This window comes from Balaenoptera borealis (assembly GCF_965194805.1).
Source record: "Balaenoptera borealis genome assembly, chromosome: 1".
Taxonomy (NCBI): Eukaryota; Metazoa; Chordata; class Mammalia; order Artiodactyla; family Balaenopteridae; genus Balaenoptera; species Balaenoptera borealis.
Window position 1 is genome coordinate 116096157 of NC_138860.1, and position 21516 is coordinate 116117672.

The 21516-nt window shown below is 39.4% G+C and overlaps 1 protein-coding gene across 2 annotated transcripts; it reads left to right on the forward strand.

The window, feature by feature from the left end:
• Positions 1–577: 577 nt before the first annotated feature.
• Positions 578–19988, forward strand: GBP5 (guanylate binding protein 5). 2 transcript variants are annotated; one of them, XM_082384763.1, is made up of 12 exons: positions 578–832; positions 4388–4589; positions 7517–7726; positions 8227–8354; positions 10485–10594; positions 11980–12176; positions 12543–12785; positions 13829–14109; positions 14883–15095; positions 15854–15956; positions 16250–16431; positions 17836–19988. In XM_082384763.1, the coding sequence occupies exons 3-12, from the start codon at positions 7537–7539 to the stop codon at positions 17947–17949; spliced, it is 1761 nt and encodes a 586-aa protein (XP_082240889.1). In that variant the 5' UTR covers positions 578–832; positions 4388–4589; positions 7517–7536; the 3' UTR covers positions 17950–19988. The 2 variants fall into 2 exon arrangements, with proteins under 2 accessions (XP_082240889.1, XP_082240890.1); XM_082384764.1 differs by lacking the exons at positions 578–832; positions 4388–4589; positions 7517–7726; positions 8227–8354 and adding an exon at positions 8382–8812.
• The last annotated feature ends 1528 nt before the right edge of the window (positions 19989–21516 follow it).

Below are 21516 nucleotides of genomic sequence, written 5' to 3' on the forward strand. Positions count from 1 at the left end.
TTTTATCTAATTAGATACTAATACTAAAAGTATTTTAAGTGTATGTGTAATTTGGTCACTTCTCTTTATGTATATGGTTTTCCAATAAATATTTTTAAAGTGAACACTGTGGAGTGACATCAACATCAGGGCAGAGACAGATGCTTTCTTTGTCTCCCCCCTACAACGTACAACCATTAAACATCCACAATTCAGCATAGATACCTCTGCCCAACACACCAGGAAACTGAAGAATTCCATAAACCTGTACATCTAAAGGTGGGTGAACTGTAACACACAGAGGATGCAGAACAGGGGAAACAGTGGAGGCAGTGCCTGCAGTACTTGTCCCCCAACTGCAGCAGTTGAGCTGGCAGCCACAGGGAACCCAGGAGCAGCAAGGGAAGTGGCACACACGACTCTGACCTCCTGGCCATAGCAATGCTTGTGGCGACAGATATCTGGGCAGCACCAGCGGTGGGACCTGTGACACCATCCCTCCAGCTACAGAGGCACCCACAACTCCAGCCCGCCCATCCATCACCACCAACAGCAGCGTTGCCAGCGAACCCCGCAACCCTGGATACGGCAGAACTGCCCATGATCCCAGCTCCTCCTCCCCCTTCTCCTCCCACAGCAGAGGTGGAGCCTGTGACTCAGGAGATCTTGGATGCGGTGGAAGCACCTGCCATTTTGGTGCCCCGGACGGCGACGCCAGGGACACGAGCAGTAGCAAGGCCCAGCAACCCTAGAGACACAAGCAGGGACAAGAAGGCACCAAACTACACCTCTGACAGAGGCAGTGGAGGGTGGAAAGTGCCACTCTCTAATATAACCAACCAGAGGCACGCAGGTAAGAGAAATCAAAAACCTGTGCTATAGCGCCACCTACTGGAAAACAAAAGACAGGCTCTTATTTCTAAATTCTAACCTGTTGAATCATTAGAATCAAGTAAAACATACATACACACACACACACCACACACACACACACAGAGAGAGAGAGAGAAAGCTTTATATAAAGAAAAGTGTTCGCTACTTCAAATGCACCAGCAGAGGAACAAACAACTCATCACAGCATGAAGAACAACAGTAACACTGTATCACAAAAAGAAAGTGACAATTCATCAGAACCTCATAAAGGCAGTACAATGAGCTCAGGAATAAATGAACAGAAGGAATACTTTGCTGAAGGGATTGAAACTCTAAGAAAAAGTCAAATAGTAATTCTGGAGCTGAAGGACTCAATAAATAAGATGAAGAATGCATTAGAAAGTGTTGAAAATAGAGCAGACCACATGGTAGAGAGAATTAGTCAGTTTGAAGATAGAAATCTAGAAATAATACAGGCAGAAGAGGAAAGAGAATTACGATCTTTAAAAAATGAGGACATTCTATGAGAACTATCTGACTCCTTTAGGAAGGGCAACATTAGGATAATGGGTTTCCTAGAAGGAGAAGAGCAGATGAAGGGAGCAGAGAATTTATTTAAAGAAATAATAGCTGAGAATTTCCCAAGCCTGGGGAAGGAACTTGATATTCAAGTCCATGAAGATAAGAAAGAGGACACCTAGTTACTTCAATGCAAAAAGACCTTCCCCAAAATACATTATATTAAAACTGTCAAAAGTCAATGGCAAAGAAAGAATTGTAAGGCAGCCAGAGAAAAAAAGATTTTAACGTACAAAGGAATCCCCAATAGGCTCTCAGCCGGTTGTTCAGAATAAACTCTATGGACCAGAAGAGAGTGGAATGACATTCTCAAAATACTGAAAGGTAAAAACTATCAGCCAAGAATACTCTATCCAGCAAAGTTTTTTCATATAAATAGAATCCTAAAATTTGTATAGAATTTCAAAAAGGCCTGAATAGTCAAAGCAATCTTGTGAAAGAAGAACAAAACTGAAGCCATGCATCTAGCTTTTAAACTATATTACAAAGCTATAATAATCAAAATAGTATGGTACTGGCATAAAAACAGACACATAGATCAACAGAACAGAATTGAGAGCCTACAGATAAACCCACACATATATGATCAATTATTTTACAACAAAGGAGCCAAGAAGATGCAACAGGGAAAGAATAGTCTCTTCAATAAGTAGTGTTGGGAACACTAGACAGCCACATGTAAAAGAAAGAAACTGGATCACTATCTTTCACCACACACAAAAATAAACTCAAAATGGATTAAAGACTTGAATGTTAAGACCTGAAACCAAAAAACTCCTAAAACAAAACATAGGGATAATCTCCTTGACATTGGTCTTGACAAAGAGTTTTTAAAATTTAACACCATAAGCAAAGGCAACAAAAGCAAAAATAAACAAATGTAACTACATCAAATGAAAAATCTTCTGCACAGAAGAAGGAAACCATCAACAAAATGAAAAAGCAACCTACAGAATGGGAGAAAATATTTGCAGATCATCTACCTGATGAAGTTAATATCCAAAATATATAAGAACTCATACAACTCAGTAGGAAATAAATATCTGATTAAATTTGGGCAGAGGACCTGAATAAACATTTTTCCAAAAAGGACATAAAAAGGGTCAACAAGTAACTGAAATAAATGTTCAACATCACTAATTATTAAGGAAATGCAAATCAAAACCACAATGAGATATCACCTCACACCTGTCAGAAAGGCTATTATCCAAAAGACAATAAATAACAAGTGTTGATAAGGATGTGGAGAAAGCAAACACTTATGCACTGTTGGTGGGAATATAGATTTCGTACAGCCACCATGGAAAACAGTATGGAGGTTCCTCAAAAATAAATAATAAATCTACCACATGACCCAGCAATTCCAGTTTTGGGTATATCTCTGAAGAATATGAAAACACTGCCTTGAAGAGATATATTCACTTCCATGTTCATTGCAAGATTATTCACAATGGCCAAGATGTGTAAACAACCTAATTATCCATCAATGGATGAGTAGATAAAGAAAATGTGGTATGTATATATGATAGAATATTACTCAACCATAAAAAAGAAGGAAATATTGCCATTTGTGACAACATGGTTGGACTTGAAAGGTATTATGCTAAGTGAAATAAGTCAGACAGAAAGACAAATACTGTATGATCTTACTTATATGTGGAATCTTAAAAAATAACAATAAACTGAACTCATAGAACAGATGGGTGGTTGCCAGAGGTGAGGGGAGGGAGGGTGGAATGTGTTAAGGTGGTCAAAAAGTACAAACTTCCAGTTATAAATAAATCCTGGGATATAATGAACAGCATGGTGACTATAGTTAAGAATACTTTACTGTATATTTGAAAGTTGCTAAAAGAGTATATCTTAAAAGTTCTCATCATAAGAAAAAAATGTAACTGTGTGGTCACAGATGTTAACTAAGTTTTTTGTAGTAATCATTTTGCAATATATACATATGTCAAATCATTGCGTTGCATACCTAAAAGTAATACAATGTTATATGTCAGTTATATCTCAGTAATAATAATAAAAAGACATAGAGAACTTTCTATTATTAATATCTTGGGTGGTTGAAAGATTTAAGTTACAAAGCTCTGAAAAACAATGTGCCAACGCTACCAGACAATAGTTGAAAATAAGGAAGACAACCAAATAAATATTTGCATGTTTGGGAGGAGTGGGTTTGAGGGAGGCAAAGGAGGCTGTAGGTTGCATTCATCTAGAACAAAAACTCCTCATAGGGATTATGATGCTTCTTGATTGTTGGTTTCTTGCTTCTCTTTGAACACTGCAGCGTGTAGTAGGTATTCAAAGTGTTCGCTTTGAATGTTTGCCTGACTGATGAAAGATGCAGTTATAAAAATCTGTTGACTATTTAATGACTGATTTTTTTTAAGTTCTTTAAAATTGTTTAGCATCTAGTTTGTCTATTGAGGAAGTGAATTTTTCTTCATTGAAATTATACAGCAGTTTATTCTGTGTGTCAAACTCAAGTTTTCTCAGAAAAAAATTCTATCAAAATTCCTACATATTTAGCAAGAGATGACCTGAATTGCATAGGAAGGCTGGCTTCTTAAAATCAAACAAGCGGGGACTTTCCTGGCGGTCCAGTGGTTAAGACTCTGCGCTTCCACTGTGGGGGGCAAAGGTTGGATCCCCATTGGGGAACTAAGATCCCACATGCGGCGTGGTGCAGCCAAGCAAAAACAAAAACAAAAAACAAGCAAAAATGGTATAGTCACATAATGTAAACATACCTTGGGGTTATAGTCACTGTTACTGTAGACTTATTATGGTTTCCCACAGCCCCGAGGACAGTTTGGAGTAGAAAAAAATGCAAATGATTTCAAATTTCTCTTCCATGTACAATTTGGCTTGTCGTTTGGCTTGTGGTTTCCGTTTGGCTTGTGGTTTCAGTTTCCTGCAGTGACATTTCAAAAACCCTTTCCACTTTCAGGTTTTGTTTCATACTCTAATCCTCCACCCTCTGGCAGAGTGGAGTGGAAAGAAAAGAAATTCCCAGGACTGGATAAGAAAAAAGTATATCAGAATCCAACCCAGCTAACCTGAGGGACAGATTTAGAACTCTTACCAATTTCTCATTGAAGCACCTTTCTTACCAGCTCTAAAAGATCTCTGCTACTGATTTCACCGTTAAGGTAAGTCTGGGGCAAGGGTGGAAAGGGTCAGGATGTCTTAAAAAGTCTGTTCATGATACAGTGCAGCTGAGCTCGACGTAGACTATCACCTCTTATTAAAGGTAAATTGTGGTGCTTTCAGACAGGCAGCAGATTTCATTAAGTGCCAGTTCCGCTGAATTAGACACGAGCATGTGTGAGGACTGAGAGTTTGAAATGTCTTCATACTGCTTTTCTTCCTTTGCCACCTTATGATCTATGGGGATCATAATTGCCACTTAAGTCACCTTTGATAAAACCTGATAAAGATCCTTCAAACTGCAGCCTTAACTTTTGAAGAACTATGACTGTACTATTTTCATGAGAAAGAGCATTGAACGAAATGTAATGTAAATGGCTTGCTTACCTTGTTAAGGACAAAAAAAAGAAAGAACAAAGTTGAAACCCAGAATGAACAGTGAAGAAGTTTCATGAAAATGGCTATATATTTTAGTCATAGCCCTGCACTTTTTTGAAGATGAATGTCTTCCTTTAGAAAGAACCCTGAATGAATTAGTCTTGATTGATTGACACCCACTCATTCCTTAAGGCCTTTTGTGTCGGACTTTGTTTCTTCTCCTCTAATAATTCTACTATTATGAATCACTTTTTGTTTTTTATGTATTTTTCATTGTTGTTCTGTTTTGTTTTGGCTGCACCACACGGCACTTGGGACCTTTAGTCCAGGGACTGAACCCCTGCCCTCTGCAGTGGAAGCGTGGAGCCTTAACCACTGGGCCTCCAGGGAAGCCCCAACGAATCACTTAACACTGTCTGGAAATTTTGTTTACTCCTGGAAACTTTCTCCTCCTTTGAATTTCTTATCACAGCACATACTTCATGCATCTCCTTCTTGCTTGATTTCCATTTTTCTCCTTAAGAAGAGCTTTTTCCTTTTCCTACCAACTCAAACCAAAAACAACACAAAGCAAAGTGAAGGCAAACAACATAAAAGTAACACAAAACCCATCTAGAATTGTATGACTGAAAACAGAGATGTCTTCTTCTAGAAACTCCATTAGGAGTCCTTCCGAGCCTTTTCTCCTATATTTCTCAGCATTTTCCTTCTTTACACATTTTTTTCCTTTCCTACAGTTCTCTCTCTCTTTTGTAAGCTAGCAGTTATACTGATGTATATAAATAGTTATTTATTTACTTTCTTTTTCTAAAGATAGGCTTAGAGTGTTAAGTGAAATGCCAGTGTCACACAGAGAGCCAGGTGGAGGTCTGAGATTAGAAATCAGATCTGCCCTATTTCAAAGTCAAAATGTATATTTGTATTTCTGTGTGTTTTGATGCATTCTTGCATTGTTTTTATTTACCAAAGAGTATGGGGCTCTAACAGAGTTAGGGAGAAGAATGCAACTCAGAGCACACATCATAGGCTGAGTTATGATAGAGCAATAGTTATGTATGGGGCTCAAACACATTGAATCTGCAGAGATGTTTTGGAGATTGGGCTGTCCTAAAAACATTAAAGATGTTACCCGGGTAACATCTGGGGACAATGTATAAAATACTTTCATTAATATAGATACACAGCGCTAAATGTTATTCATTAGGAGGTCTGAAAATTCAGACAAACTAGCTTCCTTTCCCATTAGTGACCTCATTCCAAAGCACAAGAGCTTGTAGGTTCCCAAAAATCTGCAAATAGATTTAGATTGTGTATCTTCTGTCTTTCTAGCTAACTGTTATAGATCATCACTGCCAGGTCCCCATATCTTTCTAACCTAAAAATGATTATGACCCCTGCTATATACAAATCAGATAACAGAACTCAACAAGCATAAGGTGCCAATACTGCATTGGAAGTGGATTAGAGTAAAAAGAAACTTTGCATTTGGGAATGTAAAATTATGTGGGATCCCCTGTTTTTGGATGTGGCTTGGACTGAACATTTCCTGGCTCCCATGCCCTGACGTGATGACATTTGCAATGGATATATTACTGTTGCCAAGCAGTTTCTCTTTTTATTTATCTGTCATCTGGATAATCTCTGGGGCATTGGCTATGAAGAAAGGGGGAGAATGGGTCTTTATAACTTTTTAAAAGCCAGCAAGGGAATCCAGACCTTTGCATTGTAAGATTTCAGTTTTTTAAAAAAGGCAAGCAGATGGTGGATTTTTAGCTTCTGTTGAAAATAATCACTTCTAAAATGGAAGAAAATTGTTCTTTATGATGGCAGAAAAGCATGCATTTGTTTTAATCTCAGATAGCTTAAACATGTTTTATTGGGGACTCTTTAGGTTACAGAAATTGATGCCCATAAATTAGAAAATAACTGGTTAAGTATCATTTTAGAAAGTATTTTCACTCACTTTCTCATTCATAAAACGAACACTCATTAAAGTTTTGACTGAAGAACACACACTAATAGCTACATAAAAAATTCTTTAAAAGTAAAGCTTTAAGAAGTAAACAACTGTTATTTGTTAGATAATGCTACATAATGACCTGGCAGGATTTAGTATAATACGCTTTGACTGGACATAGCCCTAAATTAGAGAAAAGCAAGTTGATACGGTGTAAGAGCAAGAAGTGTCATGTAACAAATAGTGGTCATAAAGATTCAATCTGGGGATTCAAAGAGGTAAAAACTAAGAAATATAAGCAAGCCAAAACCAGTGGGGAAGCGTCAGACTCAAAATAGCAGTAAATTAGTCTCAGAAAATGGTTTTCCATAAGGCCACCAAATATTTAAGAACCAGTGGGGTAGCCTATAGTAGAACTCTGAAGGGCCTAGGACATATTTTACTATGACTCTCTTTGCTCTTTTGTCTTTTTTAAATTTCTTCAGAAACTTAGGCCATGCTGCAGAGTAGTATGCCTGCAGGTTGAGGAAGAAAAATGATTTTTCTCTGTTTAAAGTCTAGAAATTCCAGTCTATCCCATCTCTTCCCGTGCAGATCAGGTGACCCCCCTGAACATGGCCCCAGTGGTTCACATGCCAGAACCCTTGTGCCTCATTGAGAACATTAATGGGCGACTGTTGGTTAATCCGAAAGCTCTGAAGATCCTGTCTGCCATTCAGCAGCCCGTTGTGGTGGTGGCTATCGTGGGCCTCTACCGCACCGGCAAATCCTACCTGATGAACAAGCTGGCTGGGAAGAACAAGGGTGAGTGGCACCAGCAAAGCCCAGCCGAGTCCCTTCTGCCCACCCACACTCCCAGCGTGCAGGAAGGTGATGCGAGGAGAGGAAGTTAGAGATGCGGAGGAATATTGAAAGCTAATGTTTGGGCCGCAGCTAGTTAATTATCTTCTGGGAGATAAAGGGTTGAGTTCTGTTTCTGACATATCACCCTTTTTTTCTTAGAAAAATCATACTATTTTCCAATTATAAGGGTAAGACATCATTAAAATACTTCTACATATGTAATTACAAATGATTAAAATTTTAATAGCATAATATTCTTGCAAAAAAATCCATCAAATTTCCAGCCTACAGTACTTGGTATTCTTATTTTCTCATCCCTCTATTGTAATTCAGATCAATACTGGGTTATACTTTCTGCCATATCTTCATCTTGCTTTCCTTACACGGTAACTCAGTTGTCAAGAAAATCTCCAATTTCCAGATCCCCTCCTCAGTTACAGCCTCTCCACTCCCCCTTGCAGGTTTCTCTGTTGGATCCACGGTGCAGGCTCACACCAAGGGCATCTGGATGTGGTGTGTGCCTCACCCTGAGAAGCCAAACCACATCCTGGTTCTTCTTGACACGGAGGGACTTGGAGACATAGAGAAGGCAAGGAACAAGGATTCCTTTTTAATCAACCTCCTCATCCCTGAACATTCTTTACACAGGGAGATTTTTTTGTGTGTACTTCTGCTTGACCAGGATATACCTTTTTTTCCCCCTCTCTATTTTTAATAGTCAAAGTTTGGAAACCTGAAGTGAGAAAAATATATGTATAAGCCAGAATCATAATTGGGAGGCTGTGCGAACGTGGATCTAGGCACTTAACCGAACGGCAGAAAGGCGGTACAAACAAAATCACTGCCACGAGTCTGACCCTGTAGAGGATAGAGATATGCAGTAAGCTTCAGGGCAGCAGGACTTGAGTCCAAATCAGGGTCCTGGCACTAGGAGCTCTCGGACTCTGACAAGCAAGAATGTTTCCTCAAATCTTCTATTTCCCCTTTGGTCTCATCCATTTTATCACTTGCACAGGAGTAACATGGGATTTTTTCACTTCTACGCTGGTAAGTGTCTAACAACCAGCCCACTGGGGAAAAAAAGCCTTGCTTTGTAGTACTTGCCAGTTTTCCAAGTACTCCCATCACAGCTCACTCCAAGCTTCCAAAGTAAAGTCACTAAACTCAGGGCTCAGGAAAGATGTACACAGCCAGCTCTCGTGAGCTGGCTCGAGCACAAAACTGGATCTTTCCCTTCAGCTCTCGTTTTTGTTTGTTTGTTTGTTTGTTTGTTTTTAAAGTTTTTTAAATTTATTTATTTATTTATTTTTGGCTGTGTTGGGTCTTCGTTTCTGTGAGGGTTTTCTCTAGTTGCGGCAAGCGGGGGCCACTCTTCATCGCGGTGCGCGGGCCTCTCACTATCGTGGCCTCTCTTGTTGCGGAGCACAGACTCCAGACGCACAGGCTCAGTAGTTGTGGCTCACGGGCCTAGTTGCTCCGCTGCATGTGGGATCTTCCCACACCAGGGCTCAAACCCGTGTCCCCTGCATTAGCAGGCAGATTCTCAACCACTGCGCCACCAGGGAAACCCGAGCTCTCGTTTTTTATGTCTTCATTTTGCCTTTAATTTACCACAATTCAAAATAGTTAACTCATTTTTTCTTTAGTTTCCTCACCTGTAACATGGAGACAGTAGTTAAAAACTTATCTCAACAGTACCAGGAATCAAAACATGTTTCTGCTCCAGTCCTGCTGACCAGTGCAGAATTATCTCTGATCCATTTTACATTTTAAACATCATCTGAAACCTCAACAAGGGGAAAAAATATGACAGTACTCTGTGGAGAAGAGGCTCTGGGGCTCAGGCTGATAAGGACTTTACCTTTCTCATCCCTACCAGATTAGATAATCATGCGGAGAACTGTAAGAAATGGCCTCCATGTACAGGGACTGTATATCTTCGTATTTTAGCATCTTCTATGTACAGATCCCAACACGAAGAAGGTGCCCTGGAGCCCAAGGTTGGGGGTATCCAGTCTAGATTACATGTTCTAAAAGAGGAAGAGAACCATTTAAAGGTTTGCATTGAATACACTGAACTCTGAAGGTTCTCCTTTGCAGGGCTCCTGATCCATTTGTTCAGCAGAGAAATACCAAGTCAGTTCAGAGAACTGCCTTATTACCTGTGCAGTTTATTCACATCCTTCACCCCCGGTAGGCTCCTGAATATGTATCCCTAATACATCTCTACTCTTTGAGCAATTCTGGTGCTGAAGCTTAGCTGTATGCTGTCACTTGTCCCATCCCTCTCTCTAAAACAAACAAACAAAAAAAGAAAAACGTATCTCACAGGGTTGTTTTGAGTATTAGATAAGATCAGTAATGTGAACTGTCCTGTGTATAAAAGCTACTCAATAAAATAGATGCGTGTATTATGTATACAGACCAACTTTGTTTTACACAATTGAAAATCTTGATTTTAAGCACTCTGGTTACCTTCACAAACTTTGACTATCCATTTTTCAAACACCTAACCAGTTATAAGAGGGACTGATAAGTTAACAAAATATGGTTTTGTATAAAATTATCAATGCTAATGACAGAACTATTCAAAGCTCATACGTTTCTCACAACCATTTCTGTTTGTCTTGTCCAACATTTGTAAGTCAAGGGTCTATTTTTAATAACTGCTCATATGGGAATGCCATGAGACATGACTGAAATTTGTTCTGACTTCTAGGGTGACAAGAAGAGTGACACCCAGATATTTGTACTGGCACTACTACTGAGTAGTACCTTTGTATATAATACTATGAACACAATTGACCAGAGGGCTATCGACCTCTTGCAGTATCCTTTTGTTGTCCAGGATGGCACCAAAGCCAGAGAGAACTGCTTTATTCACCAGCTATGTTCATGAGTCCTTGTGTATCAAACACAAAAATGAAAACATTGTAAACATTAAAAGGACAAGACAACACTCAGACTGGGAGAAAATATTTACAAATGAAGCAACTGACAAAGGATTAATCTCCAAAATATACAGGCAGCTCATGCAGCTCAATATCAAAAAACAAACAACCCAATCCAAAAATGGGCAGAAGACCTAAATAGACATTTCTACAAAGAAGATATACAGATTGCCATCAAACACATGAAAGAATGCTCAACATCACTAATCATTAGAGAAATGCAAATCAAAACTACAATGAAGTATCACCTCACACCGGTCAGAATGGCCATCATCAAAAAATCTAGAAACAATAAATGCTGGAGAGGGTGTGGAGAAAAGGGAACCCTCTTGCACTGTTGGTGGGAATGTAACTTGATACAGCCACTATGGAGAACAGTATGGAGGTTCCTTAAAAAACTAAAAATAGAACTACCATACGACTCAGCAATCCCACTACTGGGCATATATCCTGAGAAAACCATAATTCAAAGAGTCATGTACCACAGTGTTCATTGCAGCTCTATTTACAATAGCCAGGACATGGAAGCAACCTAGGTGTCCATTGACAAATGAATGGATAAAGAAGATGTGGCACATATATACAATGGAATATTACTTAGCCATTAAAAGAAATGAAATTGAGTTATTTGTAGTGAGGTGGATGGACCTAGAGTCTGTCATACAGTGTCATACAGAGTGTCATACAGAGTGAAGTCAGAAAGAGAAAAACAAATACCGTATGCTAACGCACATATATGGAACCTAAAAAAAAAAAAAAAGGTTGTGAAGAACCTAGGGGCAGGACAGAAATAAAGACGCAGACATGGAGAGTAGACGTGAGGACATGGGGAGGGGGAAGGGTGGGCTGGGATGAGGTGAGAGAGTGGCATGGACATATATACACTACCAAGTGTAGAATGGATGGCTGGTGGGAAGCAGCTGCATAGCACAGGGAGATCAGCTCGGTGCTTTGTGACCACCTAGAGCGGTGGGATAGGGAGGGTGGGAGGGAGATGCAAGAGGGAGGGGATATGGGGATTTATGTATACATATGGCTGATTAACTTTGTTATACAGCAGAAACTAATGCACCATTGTAGAGCAATTATACTCCAATGAAGATGTTGGGAAAAAAATGGGGCAAGAAAAATAGTCCTTATATTTACTGATGAAATGAGGAATGGTTATAACCCAAAGGGAATATAAAAGTATAGGAGGGCATGGAATTAAATATGGTTTATACGCAGTTCTATTTCCAACAGTTTTCCTTAATTGCATCTCAGCTATGTGACAGAACTGTCAAATCTGCTCAGAACAGTTACGTCACCTGATCTTGATGGGGTAGACAATGCAGCTGACTTTGTGAGCGTCTGTCCAGACTTAGTGTGGACTGTGAGAGATTTCTACCTTGACCTGGAAGCAAATGGGCGACTCATCACAGCAGATGAGTACCTGGAGAATTCACTGAGGCCAAAGCAAGGTAACAGGGACTTCAGTTTTGGAAAGAGGGAGAAAAGTAGCACAAGAAATTATCTCTTGTGTGTTGCTGGTTAAAGTTATAGTTTCCTATATTTACTCACCTGACTAAATTATCACATAAATAATTAATACTATTGATTTAAAGTGAACTAATACATTCAATATTAAATTGTATTACTCCCCTGTTCTTGGAGAAAATTACTTTTCCATTTTCCTTTCCCTGATTGATCACGTTTTAAGTTTTTGCTTAGGGTTTGTGAAAATGTAGTGAAATAAATAACAGTAGGTAGAAAGCACATTTATTTGTGGGAAAGAGATTAAAATGAAAGTTAACCCTATACTAAAAATCCTATTTTTCCTTCCTCAGGCACCGATCAACATCTTCAAAATTTTAATTTGCCCCGTCTGTGTATACAGAAATTCTTTCCAATAAAGGAATGCTTTATTTTTGACTTGCCCACTCATCGGAAGAAGCTTGCCCAGCTTGAGACACTGCGTAATGATGAGCTGGATCCTGAATTTGTACAACAAGTGGCAGATTTCTGTTCCTACATCTTCAGCCATTCCAAGACTAAAACTGTTTCAGGAGGCATCAAGGTCAATGGATCTCGTGAGTACCTCTTCAAGGATTTTCCTTCAATCCAAAATAGAGAATGAGAGCACTGTTGTAATTTTCTCCTTCCACTGTTGAAAATACATAATCAGCTACTACCAAGAAAACCATATGTATCATATTTATTAAATTCAGGTGAGCACCAAAAATATTTCTAGGCTTTTTTAGCAATGCCTGCAAAGTAAGATAAATTAGGAATATAACCTGATGAAAAGGTCAGGTTAAAAAAGTTCTACCTATAAGTGGTCCACTGTTGAACTAGACTAACCCACGTGGGTTGGCAGCATTTGTTCTACCGATATTATGGATACTTATTATGCCTTTGATAGGCAGAAGATGAAGAAAACACATACATTCTCTGTATAAATAGAATGTGCTTGATACAAGCATTAAACAAGCAGATGCCCAAGTTGTCTAGAACCCTTAAAGAAATCTAAGCAGACTTCTTGGTCCAGTTGTTCCTAAATACTCTATGTCTTGGAACTTTGTCAATTATTGCTACGCTCTAAAGGGAAGTTGAGTGCAAACAGAAATAGCTAAGGACAAGGAAGACAAACAGCAATGTTCCAACGAAGAGTAAGTTGACCTGGTCTAATTTGCCTACTTTGTGATTTTTCCAATGAGGGTAACACTCATACCAGCTTTACATGTTGAAGTGGAGGAGAAAACGGAATTCTGAAGGAAACAGAAACCTGAGGAAGAGAGAAAGAATGGGAAGTATAAAGAGGCAAAAGGTCTATAGTATTCTAATCAAATGAATACACACAATTTTATATAACCATTTCCTCATTTCTCAATGAGAAAATGATGAAATGTGGATCATCACATAGATCTTGAACTTTCCTCTTTGAACACTTTCTTTTCTCAAAGAATTAAAGATCTGTCTTCTTGGTCACATAATTTCCCAAAGGAACTTATTTGGGCCACTTGAACACTGTGCAGGAGGCTGAATACACTAAATTAACATTCTCAGAATTACTCAGTTCAGAGCATGTCTTTTTTCTCTGCAAATAATTCAAGCATCTCTTCCTCCTGTGAAGATCTAGAGAGCCTGGTACTGACCTATGTCAATGCCATCAACAGTGGGGATCTGCCCTGCATGGAGAACGAAGTCCTGGCCTTGGCCCAGATTAAGAACTTGGCCACACTGCAAAAGGCCATTGCCCACTATGACCAACAGATGGGCCAGAAGGTGCAGCTGCCCACGGAAACCCTCCAGGAGCTGCTGGATCTGCACAGGGCCAGTGAGAAAGGGGCTATGGAAGTCTTCATGAAGAACTCTTTCAAGGATATAGACCAAGGGTTCCAGGAAAAATTAGAGGTAATTAAGTTTTACTGCTGTAGTAATAGGGGCTTAGGGGCAATATAGGCAAGGTATTGCTATGAGGCAAAAATGAGGCAAAATGAGGACTTAATTAAGAAAAACAATTCTTACTAGACTGAGAGACAATGACTATCACTTATGTGACCAAGATATCACTATTATTCTGAAAACAAACAAACAAAAAACCAAACAAATAAACATGTAACTACTCTGGACCCTATAGATTCTGAAACTTTCACATGCAGACAACTCAACTTACTATGTTACACCCATGGACTAATTTTTTTAAAGTAATCTTATCCCTTAAAAAAATGTATTCATAAAGTACTAATTAACTTTCCTTTTTTATTAATCAAGCATACAGAATTGCCAAATGGATCTACTAAAATATAATGTCCCTAGGTTTAATAGCACCCACTCATCCATTCTACCTCATTGGGAATCCCAGCCCAGTATAATACTGGGGTGGTTGTAAAACAGTAGGTTACATTTAAAATTAGGGCATGAGGCTAGAGATCTGCAGTCTGAAGATCCTATCTAAAGCAGAAAAAGCAAAAGAATGGGGTTCCAGGAGATTTCAAAAACAAAAGTAAAGTCATTTTTCTACAGTGTATCATCCTTGGAACTTTTCTAGGTTTGGTAGGGAGGATATAGTATTACTTGTAGTCCTTGAATTTACAGAAAAAATACAGAGATTCTTTTTGTAAACCATTTCTAAAAGTACTGAAGTGTTGCTAACACCTTCTCCATGGACCTTTTTCCTTTCGAAGACCCTGCTAGAAACCAAACAGAATGACTTTTGTAAACGGAATTTGGAGGCATCACTGAATCGCTGTTCAGCTTTACTTCAGGATATTTTTTGTCCTCTAGAAGAAGATGTGAAGCAAGGGATTTATTCAAAACCTGGGGGGCATCGTCTCTTCCTTCAGAAGAGAGAAGAGCTGAAGGCAAAGTACTATCAGGAGCCCAGGAAAGGAATACAGGTATCCCTAGTTTTATGCATTAATTATGGGGAATTGCTAGGGGTCTTCTTTTTTCGGACAGGAAGAATGAGAGCTGTGGTATTAAACTGAACTATCACCATAGTCACCAGACTTTTATCACAACCTTCAACACTCATTGCAACAAAGGGACTTTTTTGGTTACACAGTACAGAATCCCAATAATCGAACTAATTTAAGAAAATAATTCACTGGCTCACATAAACTAAAGGCAAAATGTTTAAATTTAGTTGTAAGTGTAGGTATGTTCAAGAGTTTAACATAATCAGTTGATTACATGTAACAATGTAATCAATTTTCCCCTTTCCTTTTTCTTTCCAATCTCAACTCCAGCTTTCTGTTCTGTTTTCCTCACCATTGGCGTCATTCTCAGGCAGGCTCACCCCACACAGCAGCAAAGATGACACCAACAGTTCTCAGCTTAACTAGTCCTTTGTGCCCTCAGTCTCACGGGAGAGAAAGCATCTTTCCCACCATCCATATCAGTCTTTAAAACACCCAAGCTGCAGTATTTTCCCGCCTGTACCCAAATCTTTTGCATGAAGTGGCCCTGGGTACTCTGATAGGCCAGCCTGGAGCTTGTGCCCACCCCTTGACAGAAAAGCCTTGACTGATAGTTTCACCAAGTACAGACTGAGCACTTCCAGGGAGGAAAAGATGCTGGGAAGAAAAAGAAATAAAGAGGTTTATAACATTTCTAATCATTTTCTAGCTCTAACTGCATTTTTTGGGGTTCCCAGGCAGAGGAAGCTCTGCAGAAATATTTACAGTCCAAGGAGTTTGAGTGTGTTACCATTTGGCAGACAGACCTGATTCTCACCGCAAGGGAAGAGGAGATGGAAGGTGAGAAGAAAATGGGAAAAAAAGATGCAAGACAGAAATTCTATACATTTTAAATTAATTTGGCCTTGTTCACCTGGGATCATTAAACAAGAGCAAGAATGGCAAAGATGTGCCTTAGCTCCTCAGTCTATATCTGAATAGGGCATATACCGTCAGCTACAATATGATTGCCTGGAGGGGAAATATGACCCCAGGGAATTTTCTCTATGAAGTAGCAGCAATAACAAATGAGTGGGAGGCAGAAGGAAAGGTACTTTAATCCTAGAGAAGTTTGCCATTTTCTTTCTTTTCAGAGGCACGTGCGAAAGCAGAGTTTATGAAGGCTGAAAAACAAAGGTTGGGGGCAATTCTAATGCAGCACCAGCAAATGATGGAGCAGAGGGAGAGACTCCATCGGGAACAAGTGAGACAAATGGAGATAAACAGAGTGTACCAGCAGGCACTGCAACAGAGGGCCCAAGAATGTCGGCTCAAGGTACTCATATCAATTATTTCATTTCTGGATTTTAATCATATTCCCCTCTCTGTATTGATGAGAACATGAAGCACTGACAGTGTGGAAGAGGCAGCATAATATTGTGGCTCAGGGCCAGGACTCTGGAATCAGACAGCCTGGGTAAGAAAACCAGCTCCACTTCTTACTACATATATTGTTCGGAGATGGTTATAATACCTATTTTATAGGGCTATTTTGATACTTAAATGAGTCAATATTTGTGTTTAGAATGACGCTTGGCACAGCATAAGCATTATTAATTTGTTAAGCAAAATCCAAGGATATTTCTAACCCAGGGTAATTAGTCTTTTTTGTTATCTTGTTAATTGCTCTAGCTAGTCTTTTCCACTGGTCATAGATTACCTTGCTAAATTAATTTCATATTACTGTGTTTATGCCCCTGTCCTTTCCTTAATTGTCACTGGTTCTGAAAGCCTTTAACTTGTTTCATCCAGTCCTCTACTATTATTATCACTCAATTAACAGTAGTTCTTATTTACCAAGCACTGTACAAAGAACTTTACACACATTCTCTAATCTAATCTGTTCACTGTGAATCAGAACCATTATGTCCTTATTTTTCTGATTAGAAAAATTAGGTTCCAAAGAGATAACTAAATGCCAATATCATACATCCTAGCAAGTTATCAAAACAGCCTTCCCAGTGAGTGAGATCTGCAATGCTTTCGTTTCTACAGACCTAGTCTGAAATTCTTATGTGAGCACCCTTATGAGACAAAGGACACCTTCTTCCTCCTCCAGGGTGGCTGATCTATCTGTAGGTCCTTGTTTTCCAGACACTGGCTCCAAGACAATTTTGAGATTACAGACCTGCACTGAAGGACAGTATTTTCAACCTGGTGTTTCTGATCTCCCCACACTGTCCTTCTACTTTTACCCCATAACTGTGGAGACATGAAACAAATTCCCTTATCTAAGGCTCAGACTCCTCACCTGATTGTGGATATCACCTAGACACCTAGTTGTTGTATCAATCTCTCCTTGTAATACTAAATCTGACATTCCTCTGTATATACATGAGAATTGAAGTCAAAACATGACTCAGATTCCCTAAAGGCAAAGGGGGAAGGGGCCTTAGGATATAATTCTTGGAACACCAATAGTTCAGGGATTGAGAGATGATGATGTTTCTGCAGCTAGAGAAAGAGACATGGGAGAAGAATTACACAAGTAGGAAACCAAGAGTGAGACGTAAAATGGACATGAACAGAAAGGAGGAATCAGGGTCTGTCTTTTGTTACCGATTGATTAAAATAACTAAGGGAAAGTCAATGATTTGGGCTCCTCCCCTCCCCCCTCCCCCCGCAGTGATCTGGACAGTACTTTTTGCTAAGCTCTTTGGTTTTATGTATCACTCTTTAGGAGGAGGCTGAAAAGCTCAAGGAGAGATTCCAAGCTGAGAGCAGAAAACTTCAGGATGAGATCCAGCATCTCCAGAGGAATGACTCAGCAGATGATACATGTATCTTACTCTAAAGAACTAAACACTAGAAATTCATTTTCTGGTTCACTTTCACTGAAGACACAAAGGAACAAGAAACTATAGAACTTGAGACAATCACCATTTAAATAAACTTCATAATAATTATATTGAGCTTTTGTATTGAGTTATAAAGTTATGATGCTCATAATTGGTAAAATGTGCATTTCACTAATTTCAATAGTTTAAATGTTGTTTGCTTCCTTAAAGAGATTATGACTTGTATTATAAGGGACATATTATCATTGCCTCTATTGGCAGTGATATTAGGCAGGATCTATCAAGGGAAACTTTCTCTTGTACACCAATACCACCCCTCTAATTTTCCATATTTGTCTCAGTGGGAATTGGAAGAGACATGGGAGGGTGTTTCTACAATAAACTAAGTCACATGGAATTTACCCAGTGACTTGGACTCAGGTGGGCATCACTCCTGCCAAGTGATTTTGTGCTGGATGCCATCAGGGAGAGGCACTGATGGTAAAACACACGCAAAAAACTAACCTAGCTTCTTAGTGGAGACGTGTATGGTTCCCACCTGGGTGGGAACTGCAGTTCCCAACTGCTCAGTCTATGGGCAATTATATGACTCCTGGTCATGGTCAGTAGACAGGCTGCTTAGACTATTCTAAGCTGTAAGCAAATAACATCATAATGAAACAGAGATGCTCTAGAAGATGGAAGGAACTACCAGCATGGAAATTGTGTCATAGGCTGAAGAGCTAAAGAAGCCTAACCTTCCTGTTATCCTCACCAAGGGCATAACTTAAATAGGACATTGTATATTATGAAGCAATTTATATTGGACTTGGTAATTGTGTATCACATCTTTATAATCCTTTAAGTCTGTAAATAAATGGTATAAGGCAGGGGTTCCCAATGCCTGGGCCATGGACAAGTACCAGTCCGTGGCCTGTTAGGAACCAGGTCGCACAGCAGGAGGTGAGCAGCCTGCAAGCGAGCGAAGCTTCATCTGTATTTACAGCCGCTCCCCATCGCTCATATTACTGCCTGAGCTCCGCCTCCTGTCGGATCAGCTGCGGCATTAGATTCTCATAGGAGCGTGAACCCTACTGTGAACCTCGCATGTGAGGGATCTAGGTTGCGTGCTCCCTATGAGAATCTAATGCCTGATGATCTGAGGTGGAGCTGAGGGGTGATGCTAGTGCTGGGGAGCAGCTGCAAATACAGATTATCATTAGCAGAGAGGTTTGACTGCACAGAGACCGTAATAAATCAACTGCTTGCAGACATATCAAAACCCTACCAGTGGGCTTCCCTGCTGGCACAGTGGTTGAGAGTCTGCCTGCCAATGCAGGGGACACAGGTTCGAGCCCTGGTCTGGGAAGATCCCACATGCCGTGGAGCAACTGGGCCCGTGAGCCATAATTACCGATCCTGCGCGTCTGGAGCCTGTGCTCCGCAACAAGAGAGGCCGCGATAGTGAGAGGCCCGCGCACCGCAATGAAGAGTGGCCCCCGCTTGCCGCAACTAGAGAAAGCCCTCGCACAGAAACGAAGACCCAACACAGCCATAAATAATAAGAAAAAATAAAATTAAAAAAATAAAATAAAATAAACTTAAAAAACAAAAAAAACCCTACCAGTGAGTGGCAAGAGAAAACAAGCTCAGGGGTCCCACTGATTCTGCTTTATGGTGAGTTGTATAATTATTTCGCTATATATTACAGTGTAATAATAATAGAAATAAAGTGAACAATAAATGTAATGCGTTTGAATCATCCAGAAACCATCCCCCCTCCCCCAGTCCATGGAAAAATTGTCTTCCATGAAACCTGTCCCTGATGCCAAAAAGTTGGGGACTGCTGGTATAAAGTATGCAAGATAATGTCCCAAAAGATCTGATGGGACTTATTTAATTTTATGCTTGCTTATAGTACTAAAATTAAATGATTTTAATTCTTTGCAATCATATACGAAAGCCTACTGATTTTTATTAAAAACTATGGATTCTATAAATATAACTGTGTATATATATTTTAACTGTAAATAACCGTAAAATTTTTTTAAATAACTCTACTACTTTGGTTTTTTTCCCTCCCAATAGTTAAAAGTCTATAGGGACTTCTGAATTTCCCTAAAAATATTGAGAACTTTTTTTGAGAATTATTTTATTTTATTTTATTTATTTATTTTTTTAAACATCTTTATTGAAGTATAATTGCCTTACAATGGTGTGTTAGTTTCTGCTTTTTAACAAAGTGAATCAGTTATACATATACAATATGTTCCCATATCTCTTCCCTCTTGCATCTCCCTCCCTCCCACCCTCCCCATCCCACCCCTCTAGGTGGTCACAAAGCACCGAGCTGATCTCCCTGTGCTATGCGGCTGCTTCCCACTAGCTATCTATTTTACATTTGGTAGTGGATATATGTCCATGACACTCTCTCACCCTGTCACATCTCACCCCACCCCCTCCCCATATCCTCAAGTCCATTCTCTAGTAGGTCTGTGTCTTTATTCCCGTCTTGCCACTAGGTTCTTCATGGCCTTTTTTTTTTTTTTTTCAATTAGATTCCGTATATATGTGTTAGCATACTGTATTTGTTTTTCTCTTTCTGACTTACTTCACTCTGTATGACAGACTCTAACTCCATCCACCTCATTACAAATACCTCCATTTCATTTCTTTTTATGGCTGAGTAATATTCCATTGTATATATGTGCCACATCTTCTTTATCCAGTCATCTGTCGATGGACATTTAGGTTGCTTCCATGTCCTGCCTATTGTAAATAGAGCTGCAATGAACATTTTGGTACATGACTCTTTTTGAACTATGGTTTTTTCAGGGTATATGCCCAATAGTGGGATTGCTGGGTCATATGGTAGTTCTATTTGTAGTTTTTTAAGGAACCTCCATACAGTTCTCCATAGTGGCTGTATCAATTTACATTCCCACCAACAGTGCAAGAGTGTTCCCTTTCCTCCACACCCTCTCCAGCATTTATTGTTTGTAGATTTTTTGATGATGGCCATTCTGACCGGTGTGAGATGATATCTCATTGTAGTTTTGATTTGCATTTCTTTAATGATTAATGATGTTGAGCATTCTTTCATGTGTCTGTTGGCAATCTGTATATCTTCTTTGGAGAAATGTCTATTTAGGTCTTCTGCCCATTTTTGGATTGGGTTGTTTGTTTTTTGATATTGAGCTGCATGAGCTGCTTGTAAATCTTGGAGATTAATCCTTTGTCAGTTGCTTCATTTGCAAATATTTTCTCCCATGCTGAGGATTGTCTTTTGGTCTTGTTTATGGTATCCTTTGCTGTGCAAAAGCTTTTAAGTTTCATTAGGTCCCATTTGTTTATTTGTGTTCTTATTTCCATTTCTCTGCGAGCTGGGTCAAAAAGAATCTTGCTGTGATGTATGTCACAGAGTGTTCTGCCTATGTTTTCCTCTAAGAGTTTGATAGTGTCTGGCCTTACACTTAGGTCTTTAATCCATTTTGAGTTTATTTTTGTGCATGGTGTCAGGGAGTGTTCTAATTTCATACTTTTACATGTATCTGTCCAATTTTCCCAGCACCACTTATTGAAGA

Coding starts and splice junctions, on each gene's coding strand:
- GBP5 (XM_082384763.1), top strand. CDS start 7,537: ATGGCCCCAGTGGTTCACATGCCAGAACCCTTGTGCCTCATTGAGAAC. Junction 7,727..8,226: donor GCTGGCTGGGAAGAACAAGG/GTGAGTGGCACC, acceptor TCCCCCTTGCAG/GTTTCTCTGTTGGATCCACG. Junction 8,355..10,484: donor GACTTGGAGACATAGAGAAG/GCAAGGAACAAG, acceptor TCTGACTTCTAG/GGTGACAAGAAGAGTGACAC.